Raw genomic sequence first — 23,557 nt, forward strand, 5'->3', positions numbered from 1 at the left:
ATAAACAGTCCGTCGGATTTCCAAACACTCTATTTAAGCGTATAAGCTCCGTTTTGTGTTAAGAATAACTGTGAAATCTAAAACTCTGGTGGGTGTAACAAGATTTGTGGTTTTTTTTTTTTTTTTTTTGCTGATCCGAAAATGATCCGATCCGTGACTCCTGATCCGAGGATCGATCCGATCCGTGAGTTTTTTGATCCGTTGCACCCCTACTAGAGAGCGTTTTTTTTTGGCGGGGGGGTGCATGTGATCAGCATAGGGTCAATCAGCACTGTCCAGACAGAGGGTCAGGGATACTGCAGCCTAATAGGACAATCGGAGGAGAATGAAAAATCCTCCTACAAGCTTTAACCAGACACTGATAGAAGTCACAAGACTGTTGATGAAAAAAGGTATTTAGCAGTTTATATTTACTAAAATAATTGCATTTCCATGATCTGTGTACTGTGAGAGACCAGATATAGTGACTGCAGGCTCCTGTGTTTAGAAACACTTTAAAGATCAGTCTTGCTCTAAAGTAAATGTGTCTCTTTATGTTAGGATCAGTGCAAGGAGACACAAGAAGTTAAACTGAAGCAGTACCAGGAAACCCAGAAACGGCTCCAGCAGCATCATTCTGTGCAGATGGTGAGAACCCCGTCTATGAATATAGTTTGTTTTCACGCCAACTCATAGGCTTCTGTGTGTGGGAGACACTTTAACAGCTCTCTGTGTTACGACAGAAAAGAGACAAGAAAAAAGAAGAGGCGAGGAAGAAAAAGGAGTGGGTCGATCAGGAACGTCAAAAAGCGCTACAGAGATTAAAATCCTTTAAAGATGTGAGTGTTAAATTGCTGTGTTCAAGTTGTGCGCAGTCATGTTCTTGCAGCGGAGGGAAATAAATGTGAAATGATGCAAGGGTTGTTTTTGTTAATGGAACATTTTCCTTTGTGTCTTTTGCTGTAGAAGACAGAATCTCCTGCGATACTGAAATCCTTGCGAGTTCAGCCTCGGCTCCCAAGTAAACCTCCCGAGAGCTTAAATCCCTCCCGGGGCACCAGAAGAGGTCCAGCAGATATCCCTGTTCAGATCTTTGTGCAGAAAGGAAATGTTGGACAAGGAACCCCAAGCACTGACCCTACTAACCCAGGCAATCATTTCCTACCCCCTCATAGTCCTCCACCACCACCTCCACTTCCTCTTCCACCAGGGCCTCCTCACCTGCTTCCACCACCACCACCACCACCACCTCCACCACCACCTCCTCCACCTCCTCCTCCTCTTCCACCAATGAGTGCTCTTTTATCAGTGCAAGCTCCACTACCTCGTTCAGAAGAGACTTTAAATCCTAGCGGGCCGGAACTGATGGAGGTTGAAAAATCACAAAATAAATATACACCCGGCTCCCTAAAAGCAAATGCAAATCAAAGTATAGGTAAGAAAAAAAATGCATTTTTAATCTACATACATTATAATTTTAAAAACATTTACATCTGCAGTAAACAGGGCACAGCTTTTTCTGGAAATTAAACTTTTTCCAAAGCCGCAAAAAAATGTTGTGAATATAAACCTAATTATAAAGTAATTGTAAAGGCAGAAGGTTTTTTATTTTAACCACTTTAAAACCGCATGCCGTCATATGACGTCCAAAAAGGGGATCTGTTATCCCGGGTGGACGTCATATGACGTCCTGTACTTTGTGCGGGGATATCTAAATGATGCCTGCACCCCCCCCACTCCTGCCGCCATTCAGTGCTTCTCCGGGCTCTCCCGTCCAATCGGGGGCCCGGAGAGATGTTCGCCACCTGCCGGATGTGCAGCATTGATCGTCGGAGGCCCGGGCGCGATGTGATGACGTCACGCCCGGGTACCGGTAAGTAAACAAACCGCAATTGCGGCTAGTAAGAATGAGATCTGTGAATTTTTTTTCACGATCTCATTCTTTCCAGCCTGGAGGAGAGATGTGGGGTCTTATTGACCCGCATCTCTCCTTAAAGAGGACCTGTCACACACTATTCCTATTACAAGGGATGTTTACATTCAGGAACTTCAATTCCTATCATGCCTAGTCATGTCTGTGAATGTCAGAGTTTTACAATGCCTCATGGGATGTGTAGTTCTGCAACAGACCAACCAGACTCCGAATGGAGGTGAATCACCTGGCCTTCAGAAAAAAAACTCAAAACCCATCTTTTCTGAAGGCAAAAGGACAGTAGGGAACGGATACTAAGCACCCAGAGGCGATTCAGTTCGCATGTGTTGCGCTATATAAGTTTCTTACTCACTCAACAGCTGGAGGGCTGTAGTTTGAAGATCTCTGATCTAGGCTCTTTACCTTGTAATCAGTCCAATCACGGCTAATCACAGTGTAAACAGGAAGGCCCCTTTCACACTGGGGTGGTGGGTGCGTTGGCGGTAAAGTGCCACTATTTTTAGCGGCGCTATTCGGCTGCTAGCAGGCGCTTTTACCCTCGCTAGCGGCCGAAAAAGGGTTAAAACCACCTCAAAGCGCCTCTGCAGAGGCACTTTGCTGGCGGTATAGCCGCGGTGCCTATTGATTTCAATGTGGAGGAGCGGTATACACACCGCTCCAAAGATGCTGCTAGCAGGACTTTTTTTACCGTCCTTGCAGCGCACCGCTCCAGTTTGAAAGCCCTTAGTGAAATATTTTTTACCAAAAATATGTAGCGGAATACAGAAATGATGAAGAAATTTGATTTTTTTACATTTTTATTTTTTTTATTGGATGTGTTTAATGGAAGAAAGTAAAAAGTATTTTAAATTTTTTTCAAAATGTTTATAGCGCAAAAAAATAAAAACCACAGAGGTGATCAAATACCACCAAAAGAAAGCTCCATTTGTGGGGAAAAAAGAACATACATTTTATTTGGGTACAGCGTCGCACGACCATGCAATTGCCAGCTAAAGTAACGCAGTGCTGAATCGCAAAAAATGACCTGGTCATGAAGGTAGTAAATCTTCCGGAGCTGAAGTGGTAAAGTTGGACATACACTGTTGTATGGCCAGTCCCGCAGGCTGAATAAAAGAAAAGATTCCTCCATCCGCACAAATAAGTAGGACAGAGGAATCCCACCGACAGGACGTTGTATTCTGACAGCGGCCCCCACCACAGTCCGAATACACTGATGGCCAGGTGCAATTGATTATCTGGAACTAGCTGATTGATGTAACATTTTCCAACACGTCCCTATTGACAGAATAACTTCTGAATTCGGTCTCCTAAATTTCTATCAGTGTATAGCCAGTTTAAGTCCATTCTCTTTCTTTCTTTCTTTTTTTTTTTTAGCTTAAGTCAGTCTTGCCATGTAATTACTGTTTCCCCTGCCATGTAGCTTCACTCTCCTGTCAGTCTCAATAATGAATTAGAAATGAAAATGACATCTTATGGTGGCTCAGGAGACGGGTCTCAAATTTAATGGGTGTAAATCTCATTGTCAGAGCCCCTAAAAAAAGGTAGAAGGAGCTAGTATGTGATTTAACCTGCCAATGTCTGCACAATACTGAAATATACGTTTTGGGTGGATTAATCATGTGACGGATCCACCCAAAGAAAGATAGATAGTTGTAGGTGAAGTCAGGCATCTACCTCCCTGTGATATCTCAAAACGCCGTCTCTGACTATTTGGGCATTTTTGGTGTTCCTGCACAACAGCGAGTGGGAACTCCTTCTAAAATGTGAAATCTGCTGTGAAGCCCCAAGAACTGAACTCGAATACAGATATCTCACTAATGGAGTCCATGAGAGTGGTCTATTGTTATAAAGAGACGTATAGACAAAGCTGTTATAATTTTCCTGTAGGTGATAAGAGTGCAGTTCGTTCTTCACTCCTGTGACCATTTTCAGCCAACAGAAGGTTAACCACTTAACCCCCGGACCCTTTTGCTGGTCAAAGACCAGAGCACTTTTTGTGATTCGGCACTGCGTCGCTTTAACTGATAATTGCGCGGTCGTGCGACGTGGCTCCCAAACAAAATTGGCGTCCTTTTTTCCCCACAAATGGAGCTTTCTTTTGGTGGTATTTGATCACCTCTGCGGTTTTTAGTTTTTGCGCTATAAACAAAAATAGAGCGACAAATTTGAAAAAAAATGAATATTTTTTGCTATAATAAATATCCCCCTGAAATATATAAAAAAAACATTTTTTTTCCTCAGTTTAGGCCGATACGTATTCTTCTACATATTTCTTTATCGTTACATCACGGGACACAGAGCGGCATTCATTACTATATGGGTTATATGGAGTACCTTCAGGTGTAGACACTGGCAATCTCAAACAGGAAATGCCCCTCCCTATATAACCCCCTCCCATAGGAGGAGTACCTCAGTTTTTACGCCAGTGTCTTAGGTGTTAGTCATGGTTTAGCTTGCCTCCGCATCCTTGGGATTAGGTGAGCTACCGGTTCTGTCCAAAAAAGCCTCAGCGCTAAAGTGGTCAGTAACCGGACCCCAAACCCTTGGGGTATAGCCCATAATGCTTTTCTTTTTAGAGAGCTGGACCCTGGGCCCAGAACTTAGAAACCTTTGGGTACCTAAAGTTTTCTGTTGCCAGGGTGCTATATGGGCCCAGGACAGTGGATCCTTCATAGGAACCCAGGGCCTGAAGGTCTAGACATCCCCACGGAGATGGGGGAAGATTGGGCCTCTTGCTTGGCAAAGTCCTGCGGCATGGAGCAGGTAAGTGAGGGGAAAACTTGCGGAACTTGGTTCTTAGCAGGTTTTTTTTTTTCTGGGGGGTCACAGGGGACATGCCTAAAGTTATGCACTGCATCTGGCAAACTAGTCACATATCATAAAGATAGGATGGCTCTCTATGTATTATTCCCCATAAGATGTGACCTCCCTTGTAGTGTTGGAAAAGCATTGAGTGGGGCCTGTGTTATATAAAAATATATGTGTGTGTCAGAGAGCTTTGCTTACCTGCAGGCCTCCAGGCGATGCTCCATTCAGTCTTCCTCCTCAGAGCCTGCAAGCAGGCAAAACGCTGACCTCCTCATGGTTCCAGGCTGCAGTTTGCTGGAACAGAGAGGTCCCTTCCTCCCAAAATCCCCCCCCCCTCCCCCTGTCGGGAGGGGCATTTCCTGTTTGAGGTTGCTGGGGGGGAAGGGCGGGTCAGTGGCTTAAAGGAAGGGGCGGCCCTTCCTTGTTTGTTCCATCAATACTTTGGAACTGAGGAGAAAGACCAGAGCGGCAGCACGGGGCGCCGAGGACACACAGTGGCCAGAAAGGATATTGCAGTCTTCAGAGGACTGTTTTGTCAAGCCTAGAAATAGGCTGTTTCTTTTCCATCTCATAGTTTTTCTTTGCAATACTACTCAGGGGGACAGAATGTTTTTTCTTTCCTGGATTTGAAACAAAAACGAAAAAAAAAAAAAAAAAAAGTCATCTAGGGGAGAGGAAGCATTTTTTTATCCCCCAAACAGGTGTTTGGACAATTAACTTTTATAGTTCCAAATACCAATAGGTAGCAGGTGTACCTCGGTATTGTACCATGGTATGCCGCTGTTTTCCCTACAGGGAGCCTTGGGGCCATCGGGATCTGGGGCTGGAGCTGACGCGGGTCAGTCCAACCCTAAGATGGTCACGGAGGAGGTATTACTCACCTCTTTAAAAGAGATGCAGAAAAGCATGGGAAAAATGATATCCGCAGCTATGCGGGGCAGTAAGCGGAATAGATCTCCGTCGCCCGAGCGCGGACCCTCAGAAGAGGAGGTCCTTTCCTCAGGGGAATTGGACGACCTCTTGGACACGGACCAAGTAGGTTCAGGGATCGAAGACCCGGATACAGAGGAGTCTGGGGCAGTCTCCCTGAGGGAGAGCTGGTGGATTCAAGGATTGTCGGACTTGGTCCATAGGACATTCAACTTGCCAGTACCAGATCTCCAGGTATCGACGGTTTCAGCTTTGGGCTCACTGAGGGCGCCTCAAAGCAATGCTGTGTTTCCGATCCATCCTCTATTAGAGGGAATTTTGTTCCAAGATTGGAACAAGCCAGATAAGATCTTCTTACCACCTAAAAGGTTCTCTGTCCTATATCCTATGGAAGAAAATTTTTACAAAAGATGGGCTACTCCTGCAGTGGACGCAGCCATCTCATGTGTTAACAGATCGTTAACATGCCCTGTAGAAAACATACAGGTGTTCAAGGATCCAGTTGATAAGCGCTTGGAAGCACTACTTAAGAACTCCTTCACTACTGCAGGGGCAGTAGTACAGCCAGCTGTGGCTGCGATTGGGGTCGCTCAAGCATTATCGGATCAATTTAAGCAGATGCTTAAACTTATTCCGGCCCAGCAGGCAGAAAAATTTTCGGATGTCCCTAAGGCCATATGTTTTACGGTAGACGCAATCAAGGATTCTATCCAGCAAGCGTCACGTTTATCGTTATCCCTTATCCATATGAGAAGACTCTTATGGTTAAAAAGCTGGGAGGCTGAGCCCCCATGCAAGAAGCTCCTGGTAGGGTTCCCCTTCCATGGAGGACGACTCTTCGGAGAAGACCTAGATAAATACATTCAGACCATTTCAAACGGCAAGAGTACTCTCTTGCCAACTAAGAAGAAGGTTCAGGGACCTGCGTTTAAACGACAGTATTCCCCTGGGCAGGGGCCCTCTAATGCCAAGCAGTATCGACGGCCTCCTGCAAAAGCAAACTTCGGCTTCAACAGCAGATCACAAGGACAGGCTGTTAGAGGCAAAAGGCAGTGGTTTCGCAAACCAGCAAAACCAGCCCCCAAGCCAACCTTATGAAGGGGCGCCCCCACCCACGAAGGTGGGGGGAAGGCTGCGACTCTTTTCAGAGATTTGGGAAGCCAGCATTCCCGACGAGTGGGTACGGTCTTCCGTGGCCACAGGCTACAAATTAGATTTCCTAAGGTTTCCTCCTCCTCATTTCCAGAAGTCGAGGATTCCAAACGATCCGGAAAAGGGAGCCGCATTAAGATCGGCATTAGATCATCTACTTTCCCAGGAAGTAATAGTAGAGGTACCAGTCCTGGAACAGGGGCTGGGTTTCTACTCCAACCTATTCATCATCCCAAAATCCAATGGAGATGTCAGGCCAATTTTGGACCTAAAGATGGTAAATGCATATCTAAAGATCCGCTCATTTCGGATGGAATCCGTGCGGTCAGCAGCTGCCACACTCCAGAAGGACGACTTCATGGCGTCCATAGACATAAAGGATGCCTACCTTCATGTTCCAATTTATCAGCCACATCAAAGATATCTACGCTTCATGGTGGCTTCGCGTCACTTCCAATTCGTGGCGCTTCCCTTCGGGTTGGCTACGGCCCCCCGGGTGTTCACGAAGGTCCTAGCTCCAATCCTAGCCAAACTAAGGATCCAAGGGGTCACGATCCTAGCATACCTGGACGACCTCCTAGTCATAGATCACTCGTCTCCCGGCTTGGAGCGAGCAGTGGCCCTCACGGTCCAATACCTCGAGAGGTTCGGCTGGGTCCTAAATCGAGAAAAGTCAGCTTTCCAGCCCACAAAGCAGTTGGAATATCTCGGCATGAGATTAGACACAGAACAACAAGGAGTGTTCCTACCTCTGAGGAAGGTAAAAGCCATCAAGGAATTAATCCTACTGGTTCTAAGCAAGAAAGAACCGACTATTCGCCTATGTATGAGGTTACTAGGCAAGATGGTGGCCACATTCGAGGCGGTACCATACGCCCAGAGCCACACTCGCATCCTACAGGCAGCCATCCTGTCAGCATGGAGCAGAAGGCCACAGGCCTTGGATATCCCGTTGCCGCTCTCATCAAGAGTCCGACAAAGTCTGTGTTGGTGGTTAGACCCTCAGAATCTACTGAAGGGGAGGTCTTTCAGCCCAGTGGCTTGGAAGATAGTGACCACAGACGCCAGCCTGACGGGCTGGGGAGCAATTTTGGATGGTTGCACTCGCCAAGGTACTTGGGCAAAGCCAGAGAAGCAGTTGCCCATCAACATCTTGGAGCTCAGAGCTGCTCGACTAGCCCTCAGGGCTTGGACGTCAAAATTGCAGGGGTTCCCGGTGAGAATTCAATCAGACAATGCCACGGCCGTGGCACACATAAATCACCAAGGGGGAACCAGGAGTCAAGCCGCTCAGAGAGAGGTGAGCTTGATTCTTCTATGGGCAGAGGCTCATGTGCCCTGCATATCGGCAATATTCATTCCAGGAGTGGACAACTTTCAGGCGGACTTCTTAAGCCGCCAGACTCTATGGCCGGGGGAATGGTCTCTGCATCCACTAGTCTTTCAAGCACTCTGCCAAAGATGGGGAGTGCCGGACGTGGATATCATGGCATCGAGACTCAACAAGAAACTAGACAGGTTCATGTCCCGCTCAAGGGATCCGATGGCTTGCGGAACCGATGCGTTGGTTTGCCCTTGGCATCAGTTCAAACTTCTTTATGCGTTTCCCCCGCTCCAGTTACTACCCCGCCTGCTGCGCAGGATCCGGGTGGAGCACATACCAGTCATCCTGGTAGCTCCAGCATGGCCCAGAAGGGCATGGTACTCACTAATCTTAAGGATGGTAGTGGGAGACCCTTGGACTCTTCCTCTACGGCCAGACCTGCTATCGCAAGGTCCGATCCTCCACCCTGCCTTACGGCATCTAAATTTGACGGCCTGGAAGCTGAATCCCTGATTCTCAGGGGTAGAGGTCTGTCTCAGAAAGTAATCTCTACCCTAATCAGAGCCAGGAAACCGGTCTCTAGGGTGATTTATTACAGGGTCTGGAAGGCCTATGTAGGCTGGTGTGAGTCCAAGCGATGGCTTTCTCGCAAATTTACCATCGATAGAGTATTAAGTTTTCTCCAGCTAGGAGTGGATAAAGGATTGGCATTAAGCACAATCAAAGGACAGATTTCTGCTCTGTCAGTGTGGTTTCAGCGGCCGCTGGCCACCCACTCGCTGGTTAAGACCTTCCTTCAAGGGGTCTTACGTATTAGACCTCCAGTTAAATCCCCGCTTTGTCCGTGGGATTTAAATCTTGTTCTGTCAAGTTTACAGAAACAACCGTTTGAGCCGTTGGCCGATATTCCTTTGGTTCTACTGACAAGGAAGTTAGTATTTTTGGTTGCCATAGTTTCCGCAAGAAGAGTTTCGGAGCTGGCAGCCTTATCCTGTAAGGAACCATATCTTGTTTTTCATAAGGACAGGGTCGTTCTCCGCCCTCATCCTTCCTTCCTTCCGAAGGTCATATCCAGTTTTCATTTGAACCAGGATTTGGTATTACCATCCTTCTTCCCTAAACCTACTTCCAGAAAGGAAGGGTTGCTGCATACCTTGGATATTGTCAGGGCCATGAAGGCCTATCTTAAAGCTACAAAGAAGATCCGGAAGACAGATGTGCTGTTCATTCTACCGGATGGGCCCAAGAAGGGGCAGGCAGCTGCAAAGTCCACCATTTATAGGTGGATTAAGCAATTAATCACTCAGGCCTACGGCTTGAAAGGGTTGCCTCCTCCAGTATCATTAAAGGCTCATTCTACTAGAGCCATGGGCGCCTCCTGGGCAGCACACCACCAGATCTCTATGGCTCAAGTTTGCAAGGCGGCAACCTGGTCTTCTGTCCACACGTTTACAAAATTCTACAAGTTGGACGTAAGAAGGAATACTGATACTGCCTTCGGGCAGGCAGTGCTGCAGGCTGCAGTTTGAGACCCTCGGATTCCGGGGGCTCCTCTTGTTCGAGTTAAATTTAAAAATTTTATTTTTCTCAACTAAGTTGGATTTATTATGATTTGAGTATATCTCTAAATTAAATCCTTTTGTCTTGGAGATGTTCTCCCTCCCCTCATTGTAAGCATTGCTTTGGGACATCCCATATAGTAATGAATGCCGCTCTGTGTCCCGTGATGTAACGATAAAGAAAAAGAGATTTTTAATACAGCTTACCTGTAAAATCTTTTTCTTGGAGTACATCACGGGACACAGAGCTCCCACCCCTCTTTTTTGAGGACCATTTTGGGAGGCATACTGCTTGCTACAAAACTGAGGTACTCCTCCTATGGGAGGGGGTTATATAGGGAGGGGCATTTCCTGTTTGAGATTGCCAGTGTCTACACCTGAAGGTACTCCATATAACCCATATAGTAATGAATGCCGCTCTGTGTCCCGTGATGTACTCCAAGAAAAAGATTTTACAGGTAAGCTGTATTAAAAATCTCTTTTTTTGGGACCATTGGCATTTTTATAGCGAAATTGGATTACTATAAAAATGCCACTGGCAGTGAAGGGGTTAACACTAGGGGGCGGGGAAGGGGTTAAGTATGTTCCCTGGGTGTGTTCTAACTGTAGGGGGGGGGGTGGCCTCACTAGGGGAAATGACTGATCTTCTGTTCATACATTGTATGAACATAAGATCAGCATTTCTCTCCCTGACAGGACCGGGAGCTGTGTGTTTACACACACAGCTCCCGGTCCCCACTCTGTAACGAGCGATCGCGCCTGCCGGGCACGGGAGTCAGGGGGCAAACGGGGGGCTTGCGTGTGCGCCTCCGGCGGCACGCACGCGCCCCTAGTGGCCTGCATGAGAGCTGACGTATAGCTACGGGCTCTCGCGCAGGGGAGCTGACCTGCCGCCGTAAAACAACGGCGGCTGGTCGGCAACCAGTTAAAGTCTGCAGTCGGCTGACATCACTCAGCCAGCCAAGGCTTGGGAAAAATTCTGACCATATGGTTGGTATCTACCCAGTAGCCCGGACCGGCAGCTGGCTAAGCTTCTCAGCAATCCACCAAGTACCTGAGCCAGGCCCTCCACAGCCCAGTGCTCAAGTGAGCGCTGGAGGTGAAGAGCTGAGAGTCGATGACTGAGGCTGTGTTCACACTATTGCGAATTAGATGCGGGATCACCGCATCCATTTCGCAATAGCTGAAGAATGTGACCGGCTCTCTATGGAGCCTGTTTACATATCTCTGATGCGGCTCCGGTGTGAATTGCACAGGAGCCCTGTGTGTCTTTTGGTCCATTTCAGGTCTGAATTCAGCCCAAAATTCTGTCTGAAATCAGACCTGACATGGTGAACCAGGAAGCACAGGTCCCCTGCTGTGATCCGCATCGGTATGCAGTGTGAACCGAGCCTGACAGTAATGTCTCTTTGCTCAGAGCAGAGGGGGAGAACTGAGCGATCCGTTTTGTTCACTCAGTTCTCACTGCAGAGTCGTTTCGATGCTACATCCACCTAGATGAGTATAAATGTTTTTTTTTTCTGTCTCTTTTAAATCTCCATCAACCAAAAAAGGAAATTGCTTTATCGCATTGTTTAAAGAGGAAGTAAACCCTGATGGGTTTAACTTCCTCTTAATTTCCCTGCAAAGGTAAAGCCTAATGGGCTACTATGCATTGCATAGTAGCCCATTATGTGTCACTTTTCTGAAACCGAAGCCTGCGATGTCCCCGCTGGCAGTGAGCGTCCATCTTCACCCCTCTTCCTTCCGGGGCTGCGAACTCCAGCTCGGTGACTGGAGTCTCGTGACGTCACTCCCACGCATGCATGTGGGAGCTGTCAGTCACGGCATGACCCCTTTAGAAACGACGTAGACATTGGTGCATGAATTTCTTGTAAATATCTCCTAAACCGTGGAGGTACTACTTGGTGTGTCACTGATCTGAAACAAGCATGTTCATGCCATATGGTAGGGCACCTTATATGCGCATGTTTGTTCCAGGCCAATGGCTTGCTAGTGATGTAAGGTAAAAGATGTCAGCTCTGAAGCATATATGTTGAAAAACAAGGCAGCAATGGCACTTCCTATATTTCTATATTGACAGAATCCCTTCAAACTTAGCCAAAGCTGGAAAGACATAGGTATGGTCATATAAGGTAGCATTGGACATTTCCGGTAAGGTAATGTTTATTCGATCTTTGAATAAAAGTCATTTACAGGATGGGGTAAGCTCAGACCTTCACCAATAAATGAGTGACCCCCTTCAGTAGTCTGTAGACGGACACTTGATAGCCAATCAGTATAGTAATTTTACAGTTCAATGGGCAGCAGGGCAAACATGAGATGATGTCTATGAACATGTTTGATTGTTTTTGTAGGTTCCATGGAAGAAGTATTGGCATCATTAAAACGAGGTGAAAATCATCTTCGAAAAGTGGAGCAACCCCAAACCTCGATCGATGTAAGAGACAGTATACTAACGGCCATCAGAAAAGGAGTAAAGCTCCGGAAAGTACACCAACAACCTGCGATCAAAGATCCAGAAAATGAACTAGAGCGAAATATTAAAGAAGCCATGCAAAGAATGAAGAAAGCATCGGCTGACTCCGATGACGAGGAGAGAAGTGATTATGCGAGTGGTGATTGGGATGCTTAATATCCATAAATGATGAACAGTGTATGTAATATAACACTACGTCTCAAAGCACTGGAGCAAAACAGCTAGATGATTGGTTATCACTATGTCTAGAACATTCAACCAAGCCTAGCATTACTGGATGTGGATGGATGCCAAACATTACAAGCTTGCAGATTTTTAGTTACTTTATCGGTATGTAAAAGTTTCATTAGATGCCTTTATTTTGACACCAGCAATACCAGATACCAACTGGTCTATGACTCACCATAGTCTGTGGCAGACAAGACCATGTCCCTCTGTTAGTCCGGGGAACTCTGAGTCAATGTACATGCGTGATTGGGGACAAGAATTTATTAATTTTGTCTATTTGATCGTTTCCTAATGTCTGACCGACATTTGATGGCCCTCTAGGCAGGATTAAACCTAATGCTTATCATTTTGTTTTTTAAGTATATTCTATTATCCTAAATGCACAACAGTCTTGCCTCGTACACACGGCCGGTTTTCCCGTTGGGGAAAACTGCCATGAGAGCTTTTGGCCGTGAAAACCGGCCGTGTGTATGCTCCATCGCAGTTTTCCCGATGAGAAAACTGCCGGAAAAAAAAGAAGAGAATCGGCTTTCTTTTTTCCTGTCGGGATTCACGGCGGACTTTTTCCTGTAGGGAAAACTGGTCGTGTGTATGCTTTTCCGAGGGGAAAAAGATGAGACGGGAGCGCTCTTTCTGGTAAAACTAGCGTTCGTAATGGAGATATCACATTCGTCACGCTGCAAATTATTGCATCGTTTAATGCAGCGCATGAAAAGCGCGAATCGTCTCTCACCAAACTTTTACTAACACTAGGATCAGCAAAAGCAGCCCAAAGGGTGGCGCCGTTTGAATAGAATTTCCCCTTTATAGTCCCGTCGTACTTGTTGTACGTCACCGCGCTTTGGATGGCGGTATTTGGCCTGAATGTGTGTATGCAAGGCAGGCTTGAGAGGAATCCCGTCGGGAAAAACATTTGTTTTTTCCCTTCCGAGAAAAACAGTCGCGTGTACGGGGCATAAGGCCAAGGGGCAGTAAAAACAGGCGCTTTTACCACCCCTCTACCTAAAGAAGAATATGTAGCTGCCCAGGGCTGTGGAAAAATGTAAACCCCCTGTTGCGTTTGGTGGGCGCTACCACTGCCAAATGTGATCCATTTAGGTGAATGGGGCCACACCATAGCCATGTGCGATGTACACAGTTGCAGTGCCATGGTCCGTCCTTTTGTGCGCTCTCTGAAAAGCGATCAACTACGGATTCAGGACAGAAAAGGCTGGCACCCATATGAACTGGTGCCCTGAACATGGTTTTATAAACCTGACCGTATGTCCACCGTATATAATACAGCCTCTGTATTTTACAGCATTCAGCCAGTATAGATTCACTCATATTTAACCAGACCCACACCTGCAATTTTATACTCTCCCACACCCCACACGTTTTTGCATTTGCGCTGCTCTCTGGTTTGGATCTGTCGATTTTTTAGCTTTTTTTTGGAAATCTCTTGATACAGTCAGTGTTATTTTTCCACAGTTGGCACGCTGCACACTGCTGCATATTTATAAGCTCACTTTTACCCATCTCTGTATTTAAAATAGGAACTTTTGATTTGCACATAATGCAATTAATATTAATCTGACCAACTGTCAACGTGATCCATGTTCACACCCATGCGATCCGATTCTGCAAATCATGCTGCGTTTTGCAAACTGATTGCGGAGTTTTATTAACTTTAAGTGTAAGTAAACTCCCTATCGTTTTCAGCCAAGGAAGCTGCCATCTTTGCCTCTGTTTAATCTACAACTGCCACGATGCTGCACGTGTGATCAGTTATGACATCAGCCATTGGACGGTTTGGTTGGGAGCACAACCAATGGGAGTGTTACATTTCCAGCACGTGCCGGAAATTAAACTGTTTTATGGATGGGTTTACTTGTTTGCTTCCACTTTAACATACACTCCGCAATCAGTTTGCATGAGCACGTTGCGATTTTGATGCAGTGCGAATTCGCTGTGTATTCGCACTGCATCTAGTGTGAACTGGCCCATAAGGGCTCATTCACACTGGCACTGTCAAACCTGTCTTTATTTAGAGGACATTTTCTAAATGCATATCGATATATGTAATCAATTTTCAATGGTGCCAGTCACACTGTGTATTTACCTGTATTGAGGTGTGGTTAGTTTAGCTGCATTTTCGAGAAAACAAAAATAATTCTGATCATCCAGGATCCAATTAGAGTTAGACACTAAATACAGATAATTGTATGTAAATGTGACTAAACTTGCCCTAAAGGGGTTGTAAACCTTTGTGTTTTTTCATCCTAATGCATCCTACCTTGCAATGCCCCCTCCCCCTGTTTTACTTACCTGAGCCCCAAATTTCCGTGGGCACGTCCCCGCCATCCTTCTCTCCACGGAGTCCAGGCTTTAAATGGATAGATTGGTAGCAGCGCAGCCATTGGCTCCCGCTGCTGTCAATCAAATCCAGTGACGCGACTGCCGGGGGGCAGGGCTGAGTCATACACTCGGCGTCTATGGACGCCGAGTGTATGACTCTGTAGCGCCTACAAGGGAACCCCCTCAGGAGAGAGCTTCTCCTAGGGGGTTATCTAATGTGCGGAGGAGCCGCCGAGGCCCCCCAGAACAGGATGTTTGGGGCCACTCTGTGCAAAACGAGCTGCACAGTGGAGGTAAGTATGACAAAAGCTTTAGTATCACTTTAAAGAGGAACTAAAGGCTTACCTTGGTCCCAACATTAAGGTGGCCTCAAGGTCCAGCACCAGCATCTTCTCCCCGGATTCTGGTCTTTGGCCATTGAAATTGCCTGGGGCAGGATGACATCACTCCCACACATGCACAGGAGTGCAGCCATCCCAGCACACTGGCAAGGTGCCAGAATGTACGCTGAGCTGTGCATGTACAGCTCGGTGTACATTCTGCAGAGGATTGTTGGAAAGCAGGTAAGTGTACTTTATTGCAGAAGAGACATTGCACATCTCTTCTGCAATATCCTGCCTACTCTCAAATAAATGTGTTGTAGATTTAGCATTAAGGCCCCATACACACGAAGCGGACTCTGTTGATACGGAGTCCGCCTGCTCCCGCCAGCTCAGCAGGAGATCAGTCTGCAGATCTCCGCTGAGCTGGCAGATGACAAGCTCTTCTCTGCTCACTGAGCGGGGAGGGGCTTGTGCAGCGCTGCTGATTCCTATGGAGCGATCTGATGAAAACGGACAGCATGTCCATTTTTATCAGATCTCATCCGATCCACCATGGATGGATATGGACGTATCGCCATACGTCTGATTTTGCCGGATCGGGTCGGATGTCAGCGGACATGTCTCCGCTGACATCCGACGCTCCATAGGACTGCATGTAGCGGCCGTTCAGGTCCGCCGTCAAAACTGACAGGCGGACCTGAACGGTCCGTCCGTGTGAATGGGGCCTTAAGCAGTAGTATCTAAACGCAGGACCGAGTGATCTACAGAACCACCAATTTGTTTATATTTCCCAGATAACGTCTTTTGCGTCTAACTAGTGTGAATGAGACCCATTTCAGCCAATGCACATATACAGTAATACCAAAGGGGTAAACCGTCTCAGAACTATACAGCCAGATTTTTTCACAATAAAAATTAAAAAGCTGCTCAGGCAACACGCATGCCATACAGGTGCTGCTGAATTCAAACTGCACACGTGGATAACATGGCTATATAGAAAAAGCAGCCACTGTATCTCCTTGTGTGTTGACTATGGTCAGACCATGCCCAACCAGTGGGTGCAAAGACCCTCAACCATCCACTATTCTCCATCTCAGCCCTACACATCACAAGTTGGGCAGTGATAGATGATAAACGTGTATATCACTCAATCAGTGCTGCCCACACACCCCAGAGTCCTGTACTTTTCATTCTACCAGAAAATTGATAAATCTTGTAGATTTAGAAATTTGCACCTATGTTTTAAGTTTAAAAGATCTGATGCAGGTGTTTAGCCAGATAAATCCAAATATCCCTTAAGCGCAACTCCACTTTTGTTGAGCAAAAACCATTCCCCTCTGGGTGATCTATGTACTTTGCAGGGATTTTAACAAACTTTGTTGCAGATCCTTACCTTTTAGTTATTCTAAAAGAATGTGTCCATGTTTTGAGGGAATCTGTATGGAAGTGCTTTTATAATTATAAATTAGCTGCTGCTCCTGCAGGGCTCTAATGAGGAAATTGGCTGCGTCTGCCTCCCTTTTAGATGTGATTTCCCTTTGGGAGTATCTCACCAAATATGACATTTTTGTTGCAGGGGATGCCAAAAATCACTTGTGCAGACTTCTGTGAAAATCAGTGAGCCAATCAAAAATGTTGGAACTTACATTTTTTGGGGGCGTACTGTATACCATCTGTGTACAAAACACCTCCTGTTAGCCAATTTTCATTTTACAGAAAATTACAGCGGCTGCAGATTGAAAAGGAAAGGTCATTTTTAATAACATTCAATTACAATAAGACTTGAGTCGCAATTGTATACGCTATATCATCATTTTTTTTTGTTCCCCTTTACCTTTTATTATGTGCGGTTATGAATGCTAAAAATAATTCTTTAAGACTTGATTACACTACATTTGTATAAATTTTACATCATTAAAGCGGAGCTCCACCCTAAAGTGGAACTCCCGCTGATCGGAACCCTCCCCCCCTCCGGTGTCATATTTGACACCTTTCAGGGGGGAGGGGGGTGCAGATACCTGGGTAGACTGCGGGCATGACGTCACCTCCCGTCCCCCGTTGTGTTCTGGAAACGCTCGGCTTCCAGTACACAGCGGGAGCCAATCGGCAGGTGTAGCGCGACTCGTGCATGCGCCGTAGGGAACCAGGCAGTGAAGCCGGAGCACTTCCTGGTTGCCTCACCAAGGATGGCGGGGGGGGGGGCAGAAGAGTGCCGAGAGATCTCTCATCCTCTGCTGCGGACGGCGCTGGACTCCAGGACAGGTAAGTGTCCTAATATTAAAAGTCAGCAGCTGCAGTATTTGTCGCTGCTGGCTTTTAATATTTTTTTTTCAGCGGAGCTCCGCTTTAATCAAGCTATTGAGTTACATTTCAAGCTGTCCATTCTCTTTTTTTTTTTTTTTTTATCAAAAAGGTGTTTATTGAACAAGTTCAAATTTTTTTAAGCTGTCCCTTCTCTAGTAGAAGTTTTCATTTGTATTTTTCTTTTTAAAGAACGTTTGATTTTGTAATGGTCAATGAGGTCAGATTGGCATTTGTTTTTGACTGTATTGATGAGAAATTTCGAAGGAGCGGCATGAAAACAGTCCATTCATTCCACAATGGAATGTTAAAATTTTTTATTTTCTTCCAACAACGTCTTCAAGTGTACTATTTTCATACAACCATTCTTTTCAAAATCTACTGGTGTATTTCCAGTTTTAAATTTTTTTATTTTTTTTAACCGATTACTAAAAGTTGCAACTCACACCAGTGTAACCAAACCCTAAAACATCAGGTTTTTGGTGCTCCACCTTTTTAAGGCTTTATGAGTTATAAGGATACTTTTCTTAGCTTTTTTTTTTTATTTTTTTTTTGCTGTGAGGTGTGGAAGATTTTTCTCAGCTTTGAATTATATATTACTTTGAACTTAAAGTGATATTAAAGGTTCATTTTTTATTTATTTTTTAAATAATAAACATGTTATACTTACCTGGTCTGTGCAATGGTTTTGCACAGAGCAGCCCCGATCCTCTTCTTCTCGGGTCCCTCGCTGGCGTTCCTGGTTTCTCCCCCTTGACCAGCTCCCCCAATAGCAAACCCCCTTGCTATGGGGGCACTGGAGTGTGCTCACTCCCAAGCCCTGCTCTATACATCCATAAGACACACGGAGCCATGGCTTGGCCCCGCCCCTGCTCTCTCCCCATTGGCTGTGATTGACAACATTGAAAGCCAATGGCTCCCGCTGCTGTGTCTCAGCCCAAAAAAAAGAGAGAGGCCCGGGACAGACAAGACTCCCGTGCACATAGCTGGATCGAGATGGGGCTCAGGTGAGTATTAGGGGGGGAAGCAGCGTGCAAGCGTTTTTTGTTTTTTTTTACATTCGTGAATAGAATATATGAAAGTAAAAAAACCTTCAGCCTTTACAACCACTTTAAATTAAAGTGGATGTAAACCCCATTCATGAAATCTGACCTGGGCACATATATCTGCAGTGTTTACTTATCTTATCTCTTTTCAAACCCCTAAGGCCCCATACACACGATAGAATTTATCCGCAGATACGGTTCAGCGGACCGTATCCGCGGATAAATCCTCTCTAAGATTTCAGAGGATTTCAATGCGATGGCGTGTACACACCATCGCATTGAAATCCGCGCTGAAATCCTCTGCCGATGACGTGTCGCGCCGTCGCCGCTATTATGACGCGGCGACGGGCGCGACACTGTCATATAAGGAATTCCACGCATGCGTCTATTCATTACGGCGCGTGCGGGGAATCCCTTTGGACGGATGGATCCGGTAAGTCTGTACAGACGAGCGGATCCATCCGTTGGAATGGATTCCAGCAGATAGATATTCTGTGCATGTCGACAAATATTTATCTGCTGGAAATCCATTCCAGGGGAGATTTATCTGCGGATAGATATCCGACGGAGTGTACACACCATAGGATCTATCCGCAGAAACCCATTTGATGGGATTTATCTGCGGATAGATTCTATGGTGTGTATGGGGCCTAAGTCCTGTGTCTTTCTGCTGCCCTGTTCCTCTGTTATAATTATGATAACTTCTGACAAGCTCTTTGACATAAGAGATAAATGCAGCTGGAAATTTGTGTCGGGAGGGAACCTGGAGATAGAGAAGCAGAGAGCTTGTCTATTCACAATACAGCTTTGCCTGTTTCTTCATTCCTCTACCTATATGTGTGTGTGTGTGTGTGTGTGTGTGTGAGAGGGGGGGGGGGTGACTTTTGTCCAATCAGCTCTTACACAGTGTATGCCCAGACTCCCCTCCCACTGCTGAAACAGGAAGAACGATTTGTAACACGATCTGAGCTTTCTAAAGGATATATACAGCTGTAGACAGCAGATATACATGTAAAACATATGTAGGGAGATTTGTTTCATCTCTGTGTATCATCTGAGGCTGTTCACTTCACTGGATATATGTGAGGGTTTCCTCCACTTTAAGCTCATGTGTTAATGTGCTGAATTAAGCAGCACAGATCACCACCATTTACTTAATTACCATCAGATTTCACCTGCCCAGGAAACTGTCAGGGGCAGTGCTGAATATTGTGATACAAAAAGAAGGCAATTTACATTGAAGGATTTATCGGTAAAACTGAAGAGTCGGCACATAGAGGTGTATATGATCATACATCGATCGGAAGCTCCATTAATTTCAGGATTTATTTTTTATTTTTTCCCCAGGCTTGTTTTATTTAAATGTATTTCTCTTTTAATAACTTATATGCAATATGTGAACCTTTAGTGAAGAGTAGAACTGCGGGTGGAATGACTGGATTGCCAAATATGGCTCCTAACAAATGTCACTGGTTGCTTGTGCAGTCCAGAGGAGTCTATAGTATTGCAAAAATGAAATCTGTAATGCTAATAAAAGCCTTTAAACCTGCTGTCAGTCTTTGTCATGTAAATCCACTGAAATGATCAGGCTAACTGGGACAACTGTAAAATATTTAGCACACCTAATAGGTATCACCTGTCATGCAATATTGAAAACGCCACCATTAATACTGCAAGAGGAAGCTTAATTATATGTTCAGTAAGCATCACATGCAAGCTGTGTGTCACCTCCCTATACCGTTGCTATGTTCATTATTCCATAGATGTGTGGGTGGATAAGACTTTCTATGTATAGGATGATGGTACGTTCTATTTACACACTACGCTCTGCTGACACCCTGATACTCTCCAATCTCAGGGAATTCTATTGAAATGGGATGTCTTGGACAACTGCTACTGTTTCTCTCAGGGTTTGACAAATTTGCTTGGAATCTAGGAGCCAGCTAAAAAAGTTAGGAGCCAGAAAACGCGCCCCATCCCGCTGAGCTTGCGCGCAGAAGCGAACACTTACGTGAGCAGTGCCCGCATATGTAAACAGTGTTCAAAACACACATGTGAGGTATCGCCGCGATTGGTAGAGCGAGAGCAATAATTCTAGCCCTAGACCTCCTCTGTAACTCAAAACATGCAACCTGTAGATTTCTTTAAACGTCGCCTATGAAGATTTTAAAGGGTAAAAGTTTGTCGGCATTCCACGAGCGGACGCAATTTTGAAGCGTGACATGTTGGGTATGAATTTACTCAGGGTAACATTATCTTTCATAATATTAAAAAAAATGGGGATAACTTTACTGTTGTCTTATTTTTTAATTAAAAAAAGTGTAATTTTTTCCCAAAAAAGTGCGCTTGTAAGACCGCTGCGCAAATACGGCGTGACAGAAAGTATTGCAACGATCGCCATTTTATTCTCTAGGGTGTTAGGATAAAATATATATATATATATAATGTTTGGGGGTTCTAATTAGAGGGAAGAAGATGGCAGTGAAAAATGACATTAGATTTGCTGTTTAACTTGTAATGCTTAACTTGTAATACCAACGGCCACCACCAGATGGCGCCAGCTCACACAAGAAAGAGCTGGGGACTTCACAAAAAAAAAAAACATTTTTTTATTTTGTTTGCCCACCTTCCAAGCCAAGTTGCCAGGATGCCATTTCTAGTCGCCCTGGCGACCGGGATTTGTCGAGCCCTGGTTTCTCTGAAAAAAGGCCAGTGTTGAGGGTGTCTATTCAGTGCAACTTTGGCTGAAACAATTTTGTATCTCTACAGAAAGCTGTTTTAGCCTTGGCTCACACTTGGGAGGCATGTTTACACACATACGTAGAGGTGCCCGTTCATTTGAATGGGCTGCTGTACCCACAAGAAATGCAGGGAAAGAAGTCCCAGACTCCCTTTTTTTTTTTTTTTTAATTGCTCCTCACCAAATCTCATGCTACAGCAGCACCATGCAATTTGGCACACGCAAAAACACACTGTTTGGCGATGTGTGGGGGTGCCTTTAAGAATTAACGGCACTCCTGCATGTCTGCTGAAGAGCAGAACATTTTGCCTGCGGGCCGGAAACGCGCACAATTTTGCAAGCGTTCCTGACCCACAAAAGTGTGAACATAGTCTTCGGGCCAGTTTAAATGCATGCATGTTAATTGTGATGACACATTCTGGGGTCAGCCCAATACACTAAGGCAGGGTGTGAAATGCAATTTCATTGTGGGCCGCTTCGGCAGTATAGTTGCCTTCAAAGTGTCGCTTGTATCTGGGTCATACAGAGTGCAGGGTTCAGGGGTGTGCTACGTATGGAGTGCAGGGTTTAGGGGTGCACTGCATATGGAGTGCAGGGTTCAGGGGCGCACTATGTGCAACACCTCATTTACACCCCTCCTCCTGGGTTCCTGCTCCCTTCCCCCCCACATTTTCCTCCACAGGCTCCCTCCCCCTTCATGGCCACTATTGGGTGCTACAAGTCCTCAAAAGCCCGGCCACAAGGATGTACTCGCTGGATGTAGATTTTAGGGAACACAGCCACTGGAGCCAGGTACCTCTGCACCAACTGCGCATGCGCTCCGCTACACAAAGAGCCAGCGCCGCTAAGGAGAGCGCAGGAAGTGTTTGCTCCTGTTAAAAATAAGACCTGTTCCATGACAGTGGAAAGCAGCTGGTGAGAACAGGAAGTGGGGGCCGTTGCGTGGGCCTCATGACACGGCCTGGTGGGTTTGCCATCTGTGCACTAAGGCAATGCACATGCATTGCAGCAAAAGTTTTGTAATGTGTCAAGTTAGGGCATTTTTGTGTGCTGGTAGCCCATTGATTTCAATAGGCTGCCTGAAACTGTTCACTTTTACCGAAAAAAACTACCTATGCAAGTAAGCGGTGCATGTAGATTAAATCAAACTGTAGTTTTGAGAAAAGCTGGACAATACCTTTGCTATAGGTGTAGGCCATTTATGTAGCTCCAGAAGTCTGATTGAAAAACGACCACAGATGGCATAATCCTGTCCCGCCTCATGCTAGGATGTTAAGACTCTCAACCTGCTGGAACACCCCACACGGAGGTGGTCCATTATCTCCATCTCAGCATCGCTGACCTCAGAGCTACTGTGACAAGGGCAATAGCAAACAGGAGAGGGGGAGGTTTGAATCGGCTGAGAGTGTCTTAGCAAGTTTATAGCGACAAGGCAGGACAGGAATGTGCCATCTCGGGGAGTTTCAGGAGGTAGGTAAATGGCTTACACCTATAGTAGTGGTCTCCAAACTGCGGCCCTTTGCTTACTTTTATTCAGCCCTTAGGTCAATATTCCCCCCACTGTCAGCAACAGTGCAAACCGTTCCTGCTACTTACACCGACACCAACTATGGCACATTATTCCTGACAATGACGATGGGGGGCACTATACATTCCACTGACACCGACAATGGGGCACTATTCTACCCACCCCCCCCCTTGACACCGATGATTGGGCACTATTCCTTCCACCGACAATGGGACACTATTCCTCCCATTGATACCAACGATGGGGCAGTATTCCTATCGCTGACAATGGCGCCCTATTCCTCCCAATGGCGATGGGGCATTATTCTTCCTACCAACACCAATATAGTTTAACCTCTCAAGTTTGGAAATATACAAAGGGGTTAGGGGTGTACCATCATCCTAATATCATAGAAGTAATTTGAAGGGTTCAAGGAATCCCCACAAACCCTGAAACACCGACACAAAGGGAGAGTGGGCGGGGAGGACTATCCCGGTACAGGGTAAAGTGGTTGTATACAACCAGAGTAATGCAGAAATATGATTTAGAAAACATTTATTTATCATAGTATACATTACACAGGAGGAATTAAAATTCAAACAATACATTTAAAAAATACAATACATGTATGGCGATTAGGTCAACCAATGTGCAATCCCTTCAGAGAGGAGGGGGAAGTTCGGGTAGGCCAAAAACGCCATGAGACAGACAGTCTCGGGTCTCGACTAGTTTCGCGATCTATTTATCGCTTCGTCAGGAGACGATCTATGGGCACAACGTCCGAGTTCTCCGGCAGGATCCACAGTGGCCGACAGATCAGAAGCTCACAAGGAAGCAAACCTGAGACAAACCTGGTTGCCCAAAGGGGTACAAATATAGTAATAGGGTACGGATCCCAGGACCAGCAGTCC

General features: G+C 45.8%; 1 protein-coding gene across 1 annotated transcript in view; it reads left to right on the forward strand.

Moving 5' to 3' along the window:
* The window catches only part of WHAMM (WASP homolog associated with actin, golgi membranes and microtubules), a 54,560-nt gene extending 41,822 nt beyond the window's left edge, over positions 1-12,738 (forward strand). The window contains exons 7-10 of the mRNA XM_040342587.1: positions 541-627; positions 723-818; positions 946-1,414; positions 12,043-12,738. Of these exons, the coding sequence (XP_040198521.1) occupies positions 541-627; positions 723-818; positions 946-1,414; positions 12,043-12,320 (930 nt within the window). The 3' untranslated portion in view covers positions 12,321-12,738. The remainder of the gene's footprint in view (positions 1-540; positions 628-722; positions 819-945; positions 1,415-12,042) is intronic.
* The last annotated feature ends 10,819 nt before the right edge of the window (positions 12,739-23,557 follow it).

The sequence above is a fragment of the Rana temporaria genome, chromosome 3, assembly GCF_905171775.1.
Source record: "Rana temporaria chromosome 3, aRanTem1.1, whole genome shotgun sequence".
Taxonomy (NCBI): Eukaryota; Metazoa; Chordata; class Amphibia; order Anura; family Ranidae; genus Rana; species Rana temporaria.